This window comes from Opisthocomus hoazin, chromosome 19 (genome assembly GCF_030867145.1).
Source record: "Opisthocomus hoazin isolate bOpiHoa1 chromosome 19, bOpiHoa1.hap1, whole genome shotgun sequence".
Lineage (NCBI taxonomy): Eukaryota > Metazoa > Chordata > Aves > Opisthocomiformes > Opisthocomidae > Opisthocomus > Opisthocomus hoazin.
The window spans coordinates 15,741,895-15,755,419 of record NC_134432.1 but is presented as its reverse complement, the minus strand read 5'-3'; the positions used below and the strand labels follow the sequence as shown (position 1 = coordinate 15,755,419).

Below are 13,525 nucleotides of genomic sequence, written 5' to 3'. Positions count from 1 at the left end.
GAGAGAAAACTGCTTGGCTGGCTGCCTTAAAGAGACCGTGTACCTTCCTACTGTGTCCTGGGTATATTTTTTAATACTTCCTGTTATTTTCAATCTACTGCAAAGGTGATGGAAATTTGCAAGCTCAATTGTTTTGTATAAACATTTTTCATCCTGTTTTTTGGTAGTATTCCATGTTTCTCTAGCCTCTCTTCTGCAAACAGCGCCAGGTTCGGTGCTTGTATTATCCACACAGTGCTGTATACTTACAAGATTTATTTTTCCTGTGTGTGCATAGACTTCCAGTATATTGGCTCTATAAAGATAAATACATATCCTGCCCATGGACCTAGCTATCTTTTCAGAGGTTTTTTTTCTTATGTATTTTTGCGCTTTGCCCTTTTGAAGTCTAGAAAGATGCTTTATTTATTCTTGCTTTGTTTGACACTTTTGTCTCCTTTTGAGATAAAAAGAAGTTTAATGGTAATTTTTTTTCTGGGAAAACGTTAATAAACACAGTATGTGTGTAGCAGAGGGATGCATGGAAAGGAATAGTGTTGTTATACAGGCCAACAAAAGGGCTGAGTCACCCAAACAGCCGTGTGAGCAGAGTTTATGAATATTCTTTGCTTCTTTATGGAAACATGACCACAGCTGTTCATGACAATGTGAGGAGCAAAAAGTTCTGGACTTAATTACAATATTTCTCTTAGCCATGCAGCATAGCACTACAGCATGTACTTCACTTGCCTGAGGAAGGGCTACGTCTTGATCCCCGAAGCTGCCCTCCTTCCCCTCCGTTATTCAGTATAGCTGTAGTCTGATACTGTATTTGCTGATCTGTAGTTGTGTTGGGGGCGCAGTGGCCCAGGACACCTATTCCAGGTGTGGACCTGTTACCTGTGCACACAGAGCATAGGAAGGAGTCCGACTGGGGCAGAAGCTCACTGATGAATAATAACCTCCTTGTCAAGGTACGGGGATGTGAACGCTTGTAAACGCAGCAGAGTAACAAGCCAAGCGAAGCGTCTAGAGAACCACCTCCGCGTCTTATTTTTAGTGTTCAGCTGGGACTCGCTCCCAGTGGTATTCCCCAAGTTTCTTTCCCATGGAAGAGCCAACAGATTTGCATCTGCGACTTTCTCTCTCCTGCCCCAGTCGCGGTAGATGGGGTTGCAGCATGTGATTTCGTAGTGAACTTTGTCAGGGGGAAAGAGGACCTTCTGATGATGATGGTGAAACTTTTCTGTATAGAAATCTTCACTGCGCTGCGAGCATCTTAGAAGGGTTTGCATACGTGACTTCACTTGCCTCGTGTTAGCTTTGTGTTGTAAATATTCCCTGTATGGTTCGGAGGGAAAAGCGGGTCTCCGGGGGCGGTGGGCTCCCCCGAGCAGAGGGGTGGGAGAGGGCACTTCTCCCCTAACCGTGCCCGGGGTTTGTCTGAGCTGCAGGGCCGCTCCCCCCGTGTGGGAGCCCCGGTCGCACCGGTTTCAGGAACGAGCTCCGCAAACAGATTCTCCGTTTCGGCTCTCCGGAGGGAATCTGTTCCCTCGGGCCTTTCTTTAGTTCCCCATCCCCGTCCCCGCGGGCCGGGCAGAGCCCGCGGCGGCCCTTGGCGCGGCGCCGGGGAGGGCCCGCTCGGCGGGGCTCGCGCTCCTCCCGGCCGGGGCGAGGCAGCAGCCGCCGCCGAGATCCAGCCGAAGCCGCCCGGCCGCCTTTCCTCTGCCAGCGGCGCGGCCGCCGCGCTCCTCGCCCCGGGGCCGGCACCGCTCCCCCGGCTCCGCGCTGCGGGGCCCGGCGTGGCCTGGCCCGACTCCGGGAGCGGCGGGCTCAGGTAAGGGGACCGGGGAGGAGGAGGGTGGGGGGGAAAGCGGGCCCCGCCTCAGCCGCCCGCGGCCTGCGCTTCCCGGCCCCGCTGAGGGGGAACCGGCCGCGGCCCCCCGGGCCAACGGGCCTGGTCCGGCAGCGCGGCCCGGGGAGCTCCCCGAGGGCGGCCGGGGGGGGCAGGGACACACACACACTGCCCGGCCCCTGAGGCAGCCCCGGCATCCCGGCCGCCCTCGCTGCCGCCGAGCCGGGGATGGGGACCGGGGGTGCCAGCCGAGCCGGGGCCCGCCGGCCCCGCTCCCTGCCCCGGGGCGGGGGTGGGCTCCCAGCCCCTGGAAACGGCGGGCCCCAGCTGCCCGTCTGCCCGCTCCGCGCCCGGCGCCGGCCGCAGTCACTGCTGCCGGTTCTAATTCACGGCTCTTGGCGCATCGCGCAGCTGCCGGTGGAGTGTCTGGAGGGGCCGAGGGAGCTGCGAACCGGGCAGCAGAAGCGCTGCTTGCTCCAAGGGGAGCGTTGGCAGCGCAGGGGATGCCCGACCGCGGCATGGCAGCCGCACCGCTGCTGCTGCCCCGGCCGGGCCCGCCAGTCCCGGCTTGGGTTTTTCAGAGACTGGTTAGTCGTCGTTACCTGGTCACTGAGATGGGTTGTTGGGTGTCAGTGCTGTTATCATAGAATCATAGAATGGTTTGGGTTGGAAGGGACCTTGAAGACCATCTGGTTCCAACCCCCCTGCCATGAGCAGGAACATCTTCCACCAGCCCAGGGTGCTCAGAGCTCCGTCCAACCTGGCCTTGAACCCTGCCAGGGAGGGGGCAGCCACAGCTTCTCTGGGCAGCCTGGGCTAGGGCCTCACCACCCTCATGGGGAAGAATTTCTTCCTAATATCTAACCTAAATCTGCCCTCTTTTAGTTTACAGCCGTTCCCCCTCGTCCTATCATTACACACCCTTGTGAAAAGTTATGGGAAAAAGCAGATTTATGAAGGTGTTTTTCTGATTGAGCTGTGCCAGGTCCCTGGGTGAGAACCTTTCTGGAGCTTTCCAAGCAACTGTGGGAGACACTGGAACCAGTTTTAGTTGTATTTCCAAAAATATTAATCTGCACAGCTCTTGTTAACCAAAACCGATACTGACCTTGGATGACACCGTGACGTGTGTGGCTCGAGGTGCATGTGGTTAGAGCAGAACCGTGGGGCCTTTTGTGGACTTGAGATTTCTGTTTTCATTTGACCACTAGCTTTTTGACTTTGGGAAAGTCACTGTGAACACATCGGTTGCTCGGTTTCTGCATCTATAAAATGTCATCACGAATTTTGACTGCTGGGAATTGAAGGTGGTTGGGGATTTACTCTCCAGGAAATAATTCTGTGTGATGTGGGCCAATGGGATTGTAGCTCTAAGATGATGGCAATGTTTACTTCATCTTTCTACAAGCTAAAAAACTCTGGAAAGAAAACCCCAACCCCTCACTTTAATATACTGTCCATTTTCATGTTGCGTTTGAGGGAAATTTTATATTTGTACAGTAATTTCCTGCTGGTACCTAGGCAAACCCCACTGTGACATTTAGTCACGCATGTCAGCCACAGACTCAGTTAAACAGATCACTAGATTGCTGCAGAGGTTTGGAGCTGCTTGTGGACTTTGCCCGATACATTCTCTCACATCAAAGTAAGCGACTGTCTGCTGGTTTGAGCACCTATTTCTTTTTTTCCTTGTCTCTGGCAGTAGCTTACTTCAGATGGCTGAGACAACAACCAGAGGCCCGCAGGATGTCTCCAGCTCTTCTCCTGATGAAAATGAATTTCCTTTCGGATATCCCAGTAACATTTGTGAGGACGTGCCCGATCAGAAGTACCTGTGCAGCAACTGCAATAACGTTCTGAAGAAAGCGCTGCAGACGCTCTGTGGGCATAGGTACTGCTCAGCCTGCCTCTCCTGGATCGTACGGTAGGTCCTTGCTGCAGAGGGTCACACCGCCGTGGCCGATTCTGTGGCTGCAAGCGCTCCCGAGAGCTGCGTCGTGCCACCGGGCTTGGTAGATGAGTCTGTGGGCACCTGGCCCACTGGACCAGTCACTTTGTGGTCTGGAAGTCCTTACCTGCGGGGGACTGCAGGCTGCTCTCTACCTCCTCCTTGTTTCCAATGTGGAAGTCTACAGGGTGGGGAAGGCTGGCTTACTGGGCTTGGCAGATGTCCAGTTTTTTCTCTGTAGGTGTGAGATAATGGTGCTGATTTAGCCTTGAAGAGCTAGTGTAAGGCTGACTTCGTACTTGCGTGGGACCTTACAGTCCTTTGACAAGTTATAGGATTTTAATAAACATGATCTTAGAGTTTTATTTTTAATAATAGCTGGGTTCTTACATGTTAAGGTGCTGCTGCAATTAGTGACAAACAATGGCAGCCGTTGCAGTGGAGAACCTGAAAAGCAGCAGCTGCGTGGGGATTTGCTTTGACTGATTAGCTGCTTCTATCCTGCCTTTTCTTGTGACAATTGCGCCTTTATGCAGAGCCTTTGGAAAAGGGTCTGTCTGCCCTGGAGGTGGGAGGTGAGATTGCAGTACAATTCCATGTACATGAGCTGACTTTAGCTTTGATGTTTTGGAAAAGAGCAGCTGTCGAGATTCCGTGACTGGGCGTTAGTACTGGCTAACTAAGCCGAAAGCCCGTTGCTGCGCTTCCTGATGGGTGTTACTAGTAAGCTAGTTTGTGTACGCCAGCTGTGGTGGCAGTGTGGGGCACCTGAAAGGCTGAGTCAATGCACTGGCCACTTGTGATTTGAAGATCAATGTATAATAATGTTAAAATGTATTGAAGTGAATACATTTGACCGACTTACATAAATCCGTTACTGTAAATCTAGAACAAAGCGGCTTAATGAAGCAACATAAACCATTAACTGGGAAAACTGGCAGCAGAACGTAACTGGAATTGCTGTATCTTCCCACCAGAGTCTTACAGCACAAATGGGATGCTGGCTCAAACAAGCTAATTAGTACAGTTTGAAAGCAGTTATGCTCTGGTCGGGTGGATGCTTTCCTGATGAGCTGCTCGCTCTGTGTTAGTTCATTGTTTGCCTTGATGCTAGACAGCATTGGCAATGAAATACACCTCTACTAAAGTTTTCTTTTTCACTTGTCTTATATAAAACTCTATGCTAAATACTTTGAGAGTAGATCAAAACCTTTTTTAAGGTGCAGTAGGATGTTAACTCTCTGGAACTTCATTCTGCACTGGTTCTAGTAGATCTTTGTGATTTGAAGTCCATGTATCTATCTTGGGAAAAGGGGCATTTTCAGTGTTTTAAAAGACTTTAGTTTTCATGTTACCTTTCTTACATGTTTTTTTTTGCATATTTCATGACATAAATAGGTTCCCGGCTTTACTGTTTTTTTATGATCCAGGCTGCTCTTATTTTGCTGCAGTACAGATCAGATGTGTGGGCCTAGTCCTAGTCTTGAGCAGGGTTTTTTTGATGTCAGTGTGTTCAAGAATTGTCCCTTTAATGAACAAGGACTATGGATTCTGAGTGGAAATGACAATTTCTGTGCCTTTATTTGTGTCAGTGTCTATACAAAGACCTCCTAAACTAAAGTACAGCAACTGATTGTTATTTCCTCCTTCTTTCTTTTTGCCAGAAACAATAAAAATCCGATTTGCCAGAAATGTAAAGAGGAAGATCCCAGCACTTTAAGCGAGGGAAGCCTGTTGGCAGAAGAAAGGGTAAGGTGTAGTTCACAGTTCATTAATTTATCATCGACCATTCTGTGGGCTACTCTATAGTCATCATTGGACTGCAGTTTAGGAGGGAATAATATAAAATGTGATAGCGACTGATATTTACACATTTTAACTTATGCTTTAGTCATTTGGATTTCCTGCAGGTTTGGATTTTAAGAAGTGTAATGGCAGCCTTAGGGCTTTCCAAATCTGTCAGGTTCTGCAACATAAAATCCCACACTCTTCCATGTAATTAACTTTTTGTTGTCTCAAAGTAATCAGTACTTTCCTACTTGTAATAATATGTCTTAGCTGTTACTTACTATCCTTAGTAAGTATCCTACCTGGATTTTCATGGTTCCCTTCAAACATGTTACCAGGCTTATAGGTGGAGCTGCCCTATGAAAAAAAAGCTAGAGTGTAGGCTAGCCAGCTGAATTGCCTAGGAAGTATTCTGACAGCCAGGGTATCTGGAGAAAATAGTAGAAAACTTAGAGCTGAACATAATAATTGATAAAAACTATGCACTGGCAAAAGTTTCATCTGTAATTTAACAGTGCAGATTTCTTTTGCTGTTGTGTGATTTTGCAGGAAGACTGCTTCACTGTTCTATACCGTAAATACAAACTGGGCCATAGGGCTCAGTCCTAGCTTGTCTTTTTCCCTCTGTTCCGATTACTTACAGGAATACCAAGAGACACACATTCTGTCTAAATTTTTTGGGGAAAACTGAAACCAGCAGCTGGCAGTGAGGACAAAGGTGAAGTTTAGGAAGCGACTGCAGCAAAATAATGAATCTGCAGTTAATGCTGAGCTTGGTAATATCTCAGAAAAAATCCTCAATTCTGCAATAAATTTCTCAGTAACAGAATTTCATGCATCATGTAACCACAAATAGGTACAGCTAAACCCTTATGAACTTTTTATTCTGTGTTGACTGTCAGTTCTCTTACAACTTTGGGATTTCTCTGCTGTGGGATTCTCATGAAGTCTGCTGGGGCTTTCTGCAAAGTCTGTGGGTGGGTTGTTGTAAACAGGGCCCCAGTCTTGCAAGCCGATGTGCCGGGGCAGATTCTTCTGCCTGTTGAGAGTCCAGATGAAGTCAGTCACCACGAGGGCGTGAGGATCTGCCTGTAGGGATCTACTTGCAACAAATGGTCGGTGTTTGTAAACAATATGAGTAATGAAGATCATTTAGCAGGTTTATTCTTTATATCTGTTCCTTATAATCTCTGCTTTAACTTTGCTGTGGTTTTGCTTAATGTTTATTTCCTATGCTATCTGTTTATGTGCTTATATTTTAAGCAAGATACCTACACAAGGGAAAGAAAGGTCCCGTCAGGATGTGTGTTTGCCTTAGCTTATCCCAGGATCTTTCTGTGATAAGTCCCATCCGTTCCCTGTTACACTTTTAATTTATGATCCCTTCCTATATAACCTGTGCTTCAAGTCTTATCATGGTGCTGTTCATCAGTGTCAGTTACTGAGCGTCTGCATCTGTCAGTTTAGAGGAGGAGGGACATCCTCCCAAGCCTCTGCTCACGCCCTGTCTGCTGTCATTCGTAGGTCTGGCGTAGGGGACAGTTGTGGGCTCTAAACTGAACACAGACTGCTTTGTGGCTCTCCCCTCTCTGGCTGTGTGAGAGCAACTGAAGATCCTGCTTCAGCTGGAGAGAAAAAAAACCAGCTGGATTTATCCTGGAAAGCTTTTGGCCAGATCGATCTGCTTGTTAAACGCGTTGCTAGCTGGTCTTCCTGACCACATGAGCTGTAGACCAGTCCTCCCTTAGCCTGAAGCCGTGGGATACACACTGAGTGGGTCAGAGTGCCGAGGAGGAGTGCGTCTGGCAGCGGTTCTTGGGTGGGCCATGGCAGGGGACCTCCACTGTGTCACAGCCAGCTCTGGGCAGGTGTGTGTGCCACAACAGCCACCCGTGATCAACATCAGCAGCCCCTGCACCAACGTCTTCCTTTGAAATAGCTAAAATGAAAGAGGGGAGACGTGCAACTGCAAGATATCAAATCAGAGAGAAATATTTCCCGTTTCCTTCTCCCTGGCCCAGAGCAGTTTTATGTCAGTGAGAGTCATCTCATTTACTGTATGAGGGTTCGACTCGGGCCCTTAAAGAAGTTCTGTGCAAACTCAGGCTCTCAGGTGAATAGGTCAAAGCAGTGACCTGTGCAGCAAAAAGAAGAGATGAGGATTTCCTGCCTGGTTTTTCACCTGAGTAGTGTCCATAATGATTTAGCAACTGCGAGTGTGAAACAAAAAGCCCAGGGAAAGCACACGGCAGTAAGAAACCCATGCACTGCTGGGACTGTCCCTGTAGTTAAATATATTTGAAATGATCTATTTTGTAATGCCAGGAAATTCCTCGAGTTTTTCTCTTACGACACAGGGGGGAAAAGCCACCATGTGCCTGGTAACTTGGATTTATTTTCTTTGATTTTGCTCATAAATTAGACTAGAATGTTTTAGAGGATGGGGCTGGTATGCTTTCACTAATTGTACATCAATTGCTAGCTTATTACATAAACTCTTCCATATACACAGATGGAGCCATACGTGTTTTTGTGCAACCTACGTGATTATTTTTTAATTCTTTGTTTGTCGAGTTGTTTGCAGTTTGTGTACAAAGTTCTGGACTTGCAGGTTAAGATTAGGAAATGAGCTTCTACGAGGCTCTGCATATAGAAATGTATCTCAATGTTGCCATTAGTAGAGTTGGCTGTGCTTCCTTTGTGTGATGTGAAATGACAAATGTAGGTAAGTACAAACATCTTGTATCTAGGTTAAAAAAACACAATCAGGAATGTTGATTCTGGTAATTTTGTTTGCTTATGTTTTTTAGCTGGTTGTGTAGAATTTCAGTAGCTTTCTTGAAATGTGGGCATCATTTGTAAATACTTTCCTCCCTCTGTAGAGCTGCCCCCTCCCCCGTTCTTGTCTCACTCTCTGCTGTTACACGGGCAATCCGCAGTCCTGTACTGTGTACTCCCCAACAGTCTCTACAAACACACCATTAACTTTAGTAGGGCTTGTTCTCATGTCAGTGTACCTATTTTGATTGTGCAAGACGTAATATTAAAAGTGTGTAGTGTTTCATAATTTACATAATAATGGTGCAATTTTTCTTGGTTAACATAATAAAAAAATCTACATAGTGCAAAAAACCCCCACTCACACATGGTTTACATTTCTGTAGTAGACAGTGCCATACTAAATGGAAACAGCCATGGTCTGAGAAATGTGCTCTGGCTGCAGAACAGTCTCAAGTCCTTTCTGCAGCACGTTTAGGAGGTGTTAATGACCCCAATAATGAAATGCATTCGTTAAGAGTGGCACATGGCAGCACCCTGTAGTTACGGTCCTGTCAGCGCATTCATTGCGTGTGACACATTTCACGCTTCTGTGAAAAGAAACTTAAAATAATAGCTGTAGTTGGCTGGGCATATTTTCAGTAAATTTATATCACATCGAACAGTTTATTTTTGAGCCATAAGAAAGAAATTATTTCATAATTATTTGGGCTTCTACTACACTAAGTTTAACTTGCTAGGTTAGAGAGTCTTACGGCAGTACAGTATGTTTAAAAAAAATAAGGGATTTATAAAGATCTGAAATTTTGGCACAGTCACCTTAATTCTATGTCAAAAATGCTGGAGTACTTTCTGACGAGTGTTTTTTTGCTTACTGTGTTTACTTTCCAGGCTTTTGGTGATGCTGCCATTAATAAAGAGATTTCTGAACTCAAAGTACACTGTGTGACCCTTGGATGCAGTTGGTCTGGTATCATGAAAAATTTTGAAGTACGTTTAAAGGCAGTTTATTTAAATGAACGTGCGCTCTTACTTGGATGGGGACAGAAAGACAGTGAAACTAGGTTCTCAGCAAACACAGATTAATGCAGTGTCATTAGAACCAGCCAAGGTATCACGATTTATACCAGCTGAGTATCTAGAAACATGCCATTAACTGTAGTGGGGCTTTGACCAAACCCAGAACATCCTGAATGATTGTGAAATTCATGTTGCACAAATTTAAATGCAAGGATGCTACAAGCAGGTTTTGACAGATCAGAATACTTCAGTCTCCAGGACATTCTTATGGGCAATGTCCTTAATAGGTTTTTATAAGAGAAATAATTTCCTCCTGCGTAAAGGACCCCTGTTGATTGAATGCGTTCATCGTTCTTTTCAGGTGGATGTGAAATGCCCCAGGTAAAATACTGAAATGGGCAAGATTTGTGAATCTGCCGTGTAGATTACAATAAAGAAAAAATGCAGATAATTCTGATACTAAAGCAGCTGTATTTCAGTCCCCTGGTGTAGGAACAGAGAGTATTGCTCCACTTACGACAGGGGAGCCTGCTGTGTACCTTGCATGACTGTGTATCTGATCAGCATCTGAGGCTCAGCTGCCTTTTCTTTGCTAATTTTGCACAAATTTTCTATTTGAGTGTATTCTTCTTTAAGGAGAAATCTACCCAGTTTGCGTAGCTTCATAGTTTTGAGAATTGGAGCCCCTCTCAGCATGAATACATGGCAAAATTGATTTGCGAGTTGGGCGTGTGATTGAAATTGGCATTTCTGAGCCTGTTCTGCAGGGGACAGCCATCTCCCTTTAAAGACAAAATCAGTTGTGACACAGCCCCTACAGAAGCTTCAGTAAAAGAGGTCACAGTAAATAGTTTTTACTGAAACATTGTGGTTTTAAGAATCTGAAAGTAGACCTGGTGGATGTCGTTATGAAAGAAATAATGCTGTCATTTTTCCTTGTTGAGATGAGAGGATGCAAATAGTGAAAAGGAAAAGTTTTAGATGTTATTTTGAATATGGGTAAGGGTTGTGTCCTAATTGTTGCACAGAAGGTGTCAGATGTCCATTCTTTTACACTGTGCAGAGATGTCAGCAGAGTAACCGTGTTCATCCTACCAGCCAGAGCAGGATGGTTTCAGTGCTCAAAAAACCCACCCAAAACCCCAGAAAAACAAAAAAAAAACCCAGCCTGAAAAACCCCAGGCTAAAAGTTAGGGATCCTCCAGCACGAGGAAAAAAGCTGGGACCAGGGTCATGTTATTTTCAAACAAAAGCGGTAGAGAGAGACAGTTCAAGGGAGACCTCATGTTTGAATTTATCAGAAGTTGTTTGGTGGGTTTTTTTATTGAAGAATTAACAGAAAAGCCCCAGTAAAGTTGGTGAATTTTTCACCAGTAATCTCGGTAACATTGTGGAGTGGGACTTTACCCAAGCTTAGAAGAAATGCAAAGCAGAGATCGAGGCTGGCAGCATGGAGACTATTTATAGATAAGTGTGTATCTGCAGTTTACATTTTGGTTTATAACTTTTTTACTTCCAGGAGCATCAGAGCTTATGTGAATATGCTTTAATCCCTTGCCACACTGGTTGTGGACACATGGTGATGAGAAAGAAACTTGCGGATCATTTGGAAAATGGATGTGTTAATAATGTGACGATGTGTCAGAAGTGTAAGCGGAGCTTATCCAGTAGTGAATACCAAGTAAGAATGTTTCTCTGTTTCAGTTGAGGGCTTTGTGTTAATGTCTTAGATAATCTGCCATGACATTTTTCATCCTGATTTCATGAATGCTATTGGAGAATATTTAATTTTCCGGAGCTTGCTAATTTTTCCATGCACATGTTGGAGGGAATAATGAGCTGTGTTTGATAGCCTGCATGTGATGTTACAACAGAGGGAAATACCTGAGCTCATCCAGGGCCTGGGGCAGCCCGTGTTTTAGGTCCTGTCTCAAAGCGTGTGGCCCAGTATGAGGTAGGTAAGAAGCAGAAGAATGCAGAACGTGGCAGGGAAGAGGTCTTGAAAGTGGCTGGAGTTCTATTTAAACTAAAACTGCTCACAAATTTGTAAGGCAGGCTTTTGTCAGGTAGTGTTTCTACTAGATGTGATCAGGTATAACTCTCTAAATTAACAGCAGTGTCCACATAGACCAGTAAGAGCGTACTCTGATTCTGCTGCAATTTTTAGTGACTATTTAAATATATTTACTTTATATTTTTTATGTTTTAATTGTGTTTCCCGCTGTTGTGACAGGGACTTGTAAAATGAATGTATATATACCCTGTATATATATATATACACACATACAGGGTAACACTAGTCTGTCCCCAGCATTTGCTCAAAATCCTTTTAAAACAAACTTTTTTTTCCCCCCACAAGATTGTAGTTGATCTTCAAACTTTTAAGTTTACATTACTAAACCTATTGAATTATTTTTAAAAAGAAATTACTTAGTGCTCAAAATTATGATGGCAGATTTGAAGTGCCTTTATACATTAATTTTAAGTTAAATAAAAGGTGCTCTTTATTTTTACCCATTTTTGTAGATGCAGCAGGGTACAAATTCTGGGAGTGGTCTGAGGGCGTAAAGTGAGCTGATAGAAACCATTCTGTCTTGCTGAAGAAGGAAATTGGTGTGGTGCTGCTGATGAAAAGTGATAGAAAATTGTCGGTTCATAAACGAAGAGGTTGCCGAAGGTGGCAGTCTCAGTGGCACACTTCTCAGCCTCCTGATGGAAGCGCATCATCTGTTGTTGAGGACATTTTGTGACCAAAACCCCCTGGAGCAAAGCAATCACAGCATGAGTGAGAGATGCCACATGCCTGCTAACTCTGCTAGGTGTGCTTCGATGTGAAAGCTCTGAAAACGTTCTCATCCCAGCCCCACCTAACTTGGGACCCCGTGGGCTCTGTTGTCACAGAAAATGTTAGACAACACTCTTTTGAGGTGTAGCGTAATGAATATTGATCCCTCCAGATGATTTAAAGAGAATACTTGCCAGCCTTGGACTTTTGTCCAGGAGTGGGGTCATAGTGATACAAGACCTCCATGGCAGGAGGGTTGTTGTGAATATCTCAAAAATATAGCTTTAAGTAAGCAGGAGTGGGTAGCTTTGCATGCCATAACTGCCACAAACTGATGCCTTTCCAAATACAGAGCTGTAAGATTTGCTCAGCATGGGGGTAACATTCCCTCTGGGGTCAGAATAAGGCGCTCGTGGTAAAACATGCTTCTTGGGAAGCTGTTGCATGTGCTTTTCATATCCGACTAACTCTTACAGGGAGAGAAGAATATCTGGACCCAGGCAGGTTCTACCAGAGCTAAATCCAGTGTATGTTTCGGAGAAAATGTAAATACCAGAAGGTGGCAACACTTAATCCCTTTCAGCCTTCTGTAAGTGCCGTAGGAAGGCTGGAGGAGGAAACCTGAGCTGTGTGTGTTCCCTGAGCACCTTTCTCATTTCAAAGGTCTGTGATACCGCAGATCCACCTCAGCCAGCTGCGTTTTCCTTCAACGAAGAACTGTTTTTCTCCCACTCGTTCTGGTTAGCTATCATCTAATTAATTTTTTGGTTAGGAAACCCTGGCAACCAAGCAGGGGATTGGCCTTGAGATGTTGATTTTTCTCTGCCTGCCTTCGTCAGTATTTGTAAAATTGGAATTTTGCTGGTTACATCATCTGCTTTATTAAATTTGCAGTTACGTGGCATATGCATTTTGATTATTTGTGTGTATTCCATGTATCCACAATCCTCTGGGAGCAGATCGTAAGTTTTGTGCACTGCTCTTGCTCTCTCCATCTTAGCCAGTCTTTCTTTCAAGCCAGTTATTGGTCTTGTGATTTTTGCATTTCCATTATTTAAAGAAACTTCTCACCAGCCTCTCTCCCCCTCAGGAAATCAGCAATCAGAGGGAGTCAAATAGCAGACAGGAACAAAATAAAGACATACTTTGTGCAATAGCTCAGATAGAGAGTATTAATGAATGAGTTAGAGAGTGAGAAATACCCATGGCTGTATTTCTGAGGATCAACAGAGAAACCTCAGGACTTTGCAGGCGAGACTTGAGGGTTGCTGGAATGGCTTTATCAAAACATTTCTAGACTGCTATAGGAAATGTACCAGCATGCAAAGGCGTTTATAAAGATTAAAGGCAGCCCCCCTGAACAGCATGTTCA

At 45.2% G+C, this 13,525-nt stretch overlaps 1 protein-coding gene across 5 annotated transcripts in view; it reads left to right on the top strand.

Moving 5' to 3' along the window:
• Positions 1-13,525, top strand: part of TRAF1 (TNF receptor associated factor 1) — a 36,847-nt gene that overhangs the window by 15,562 nt on the left and 7,760 nt on the right. For 2 of the 5 annotated variants that reach the window (XM_075439514.1, XM_075439518.1), the window contains 4 exons: positions 3,540-3,758; positions 5,447-5,531; positions 9,240-9,338; positions 10,888-11,049. In XM_075439514.1, the coding sequence (XP_075295629.1) occupies positions 3,540-3,758; positions 5,447-5,531; positions 9,240-9,338; positions 10,888-11,049 (565 nt within the window). Of the gene's footprint in view, positions 1-1,722; positions 1,817-3,536; positions 3,759-5,446; positions 5,532-9,239; positions 9,339-10,887; positions 11,050-13,525 lie in introns of those variants that run through there. The other 3 variants (XM_075439513.1, XM_075439515.1, XM_075439516.1) reach the window with 2 other exon arrangements.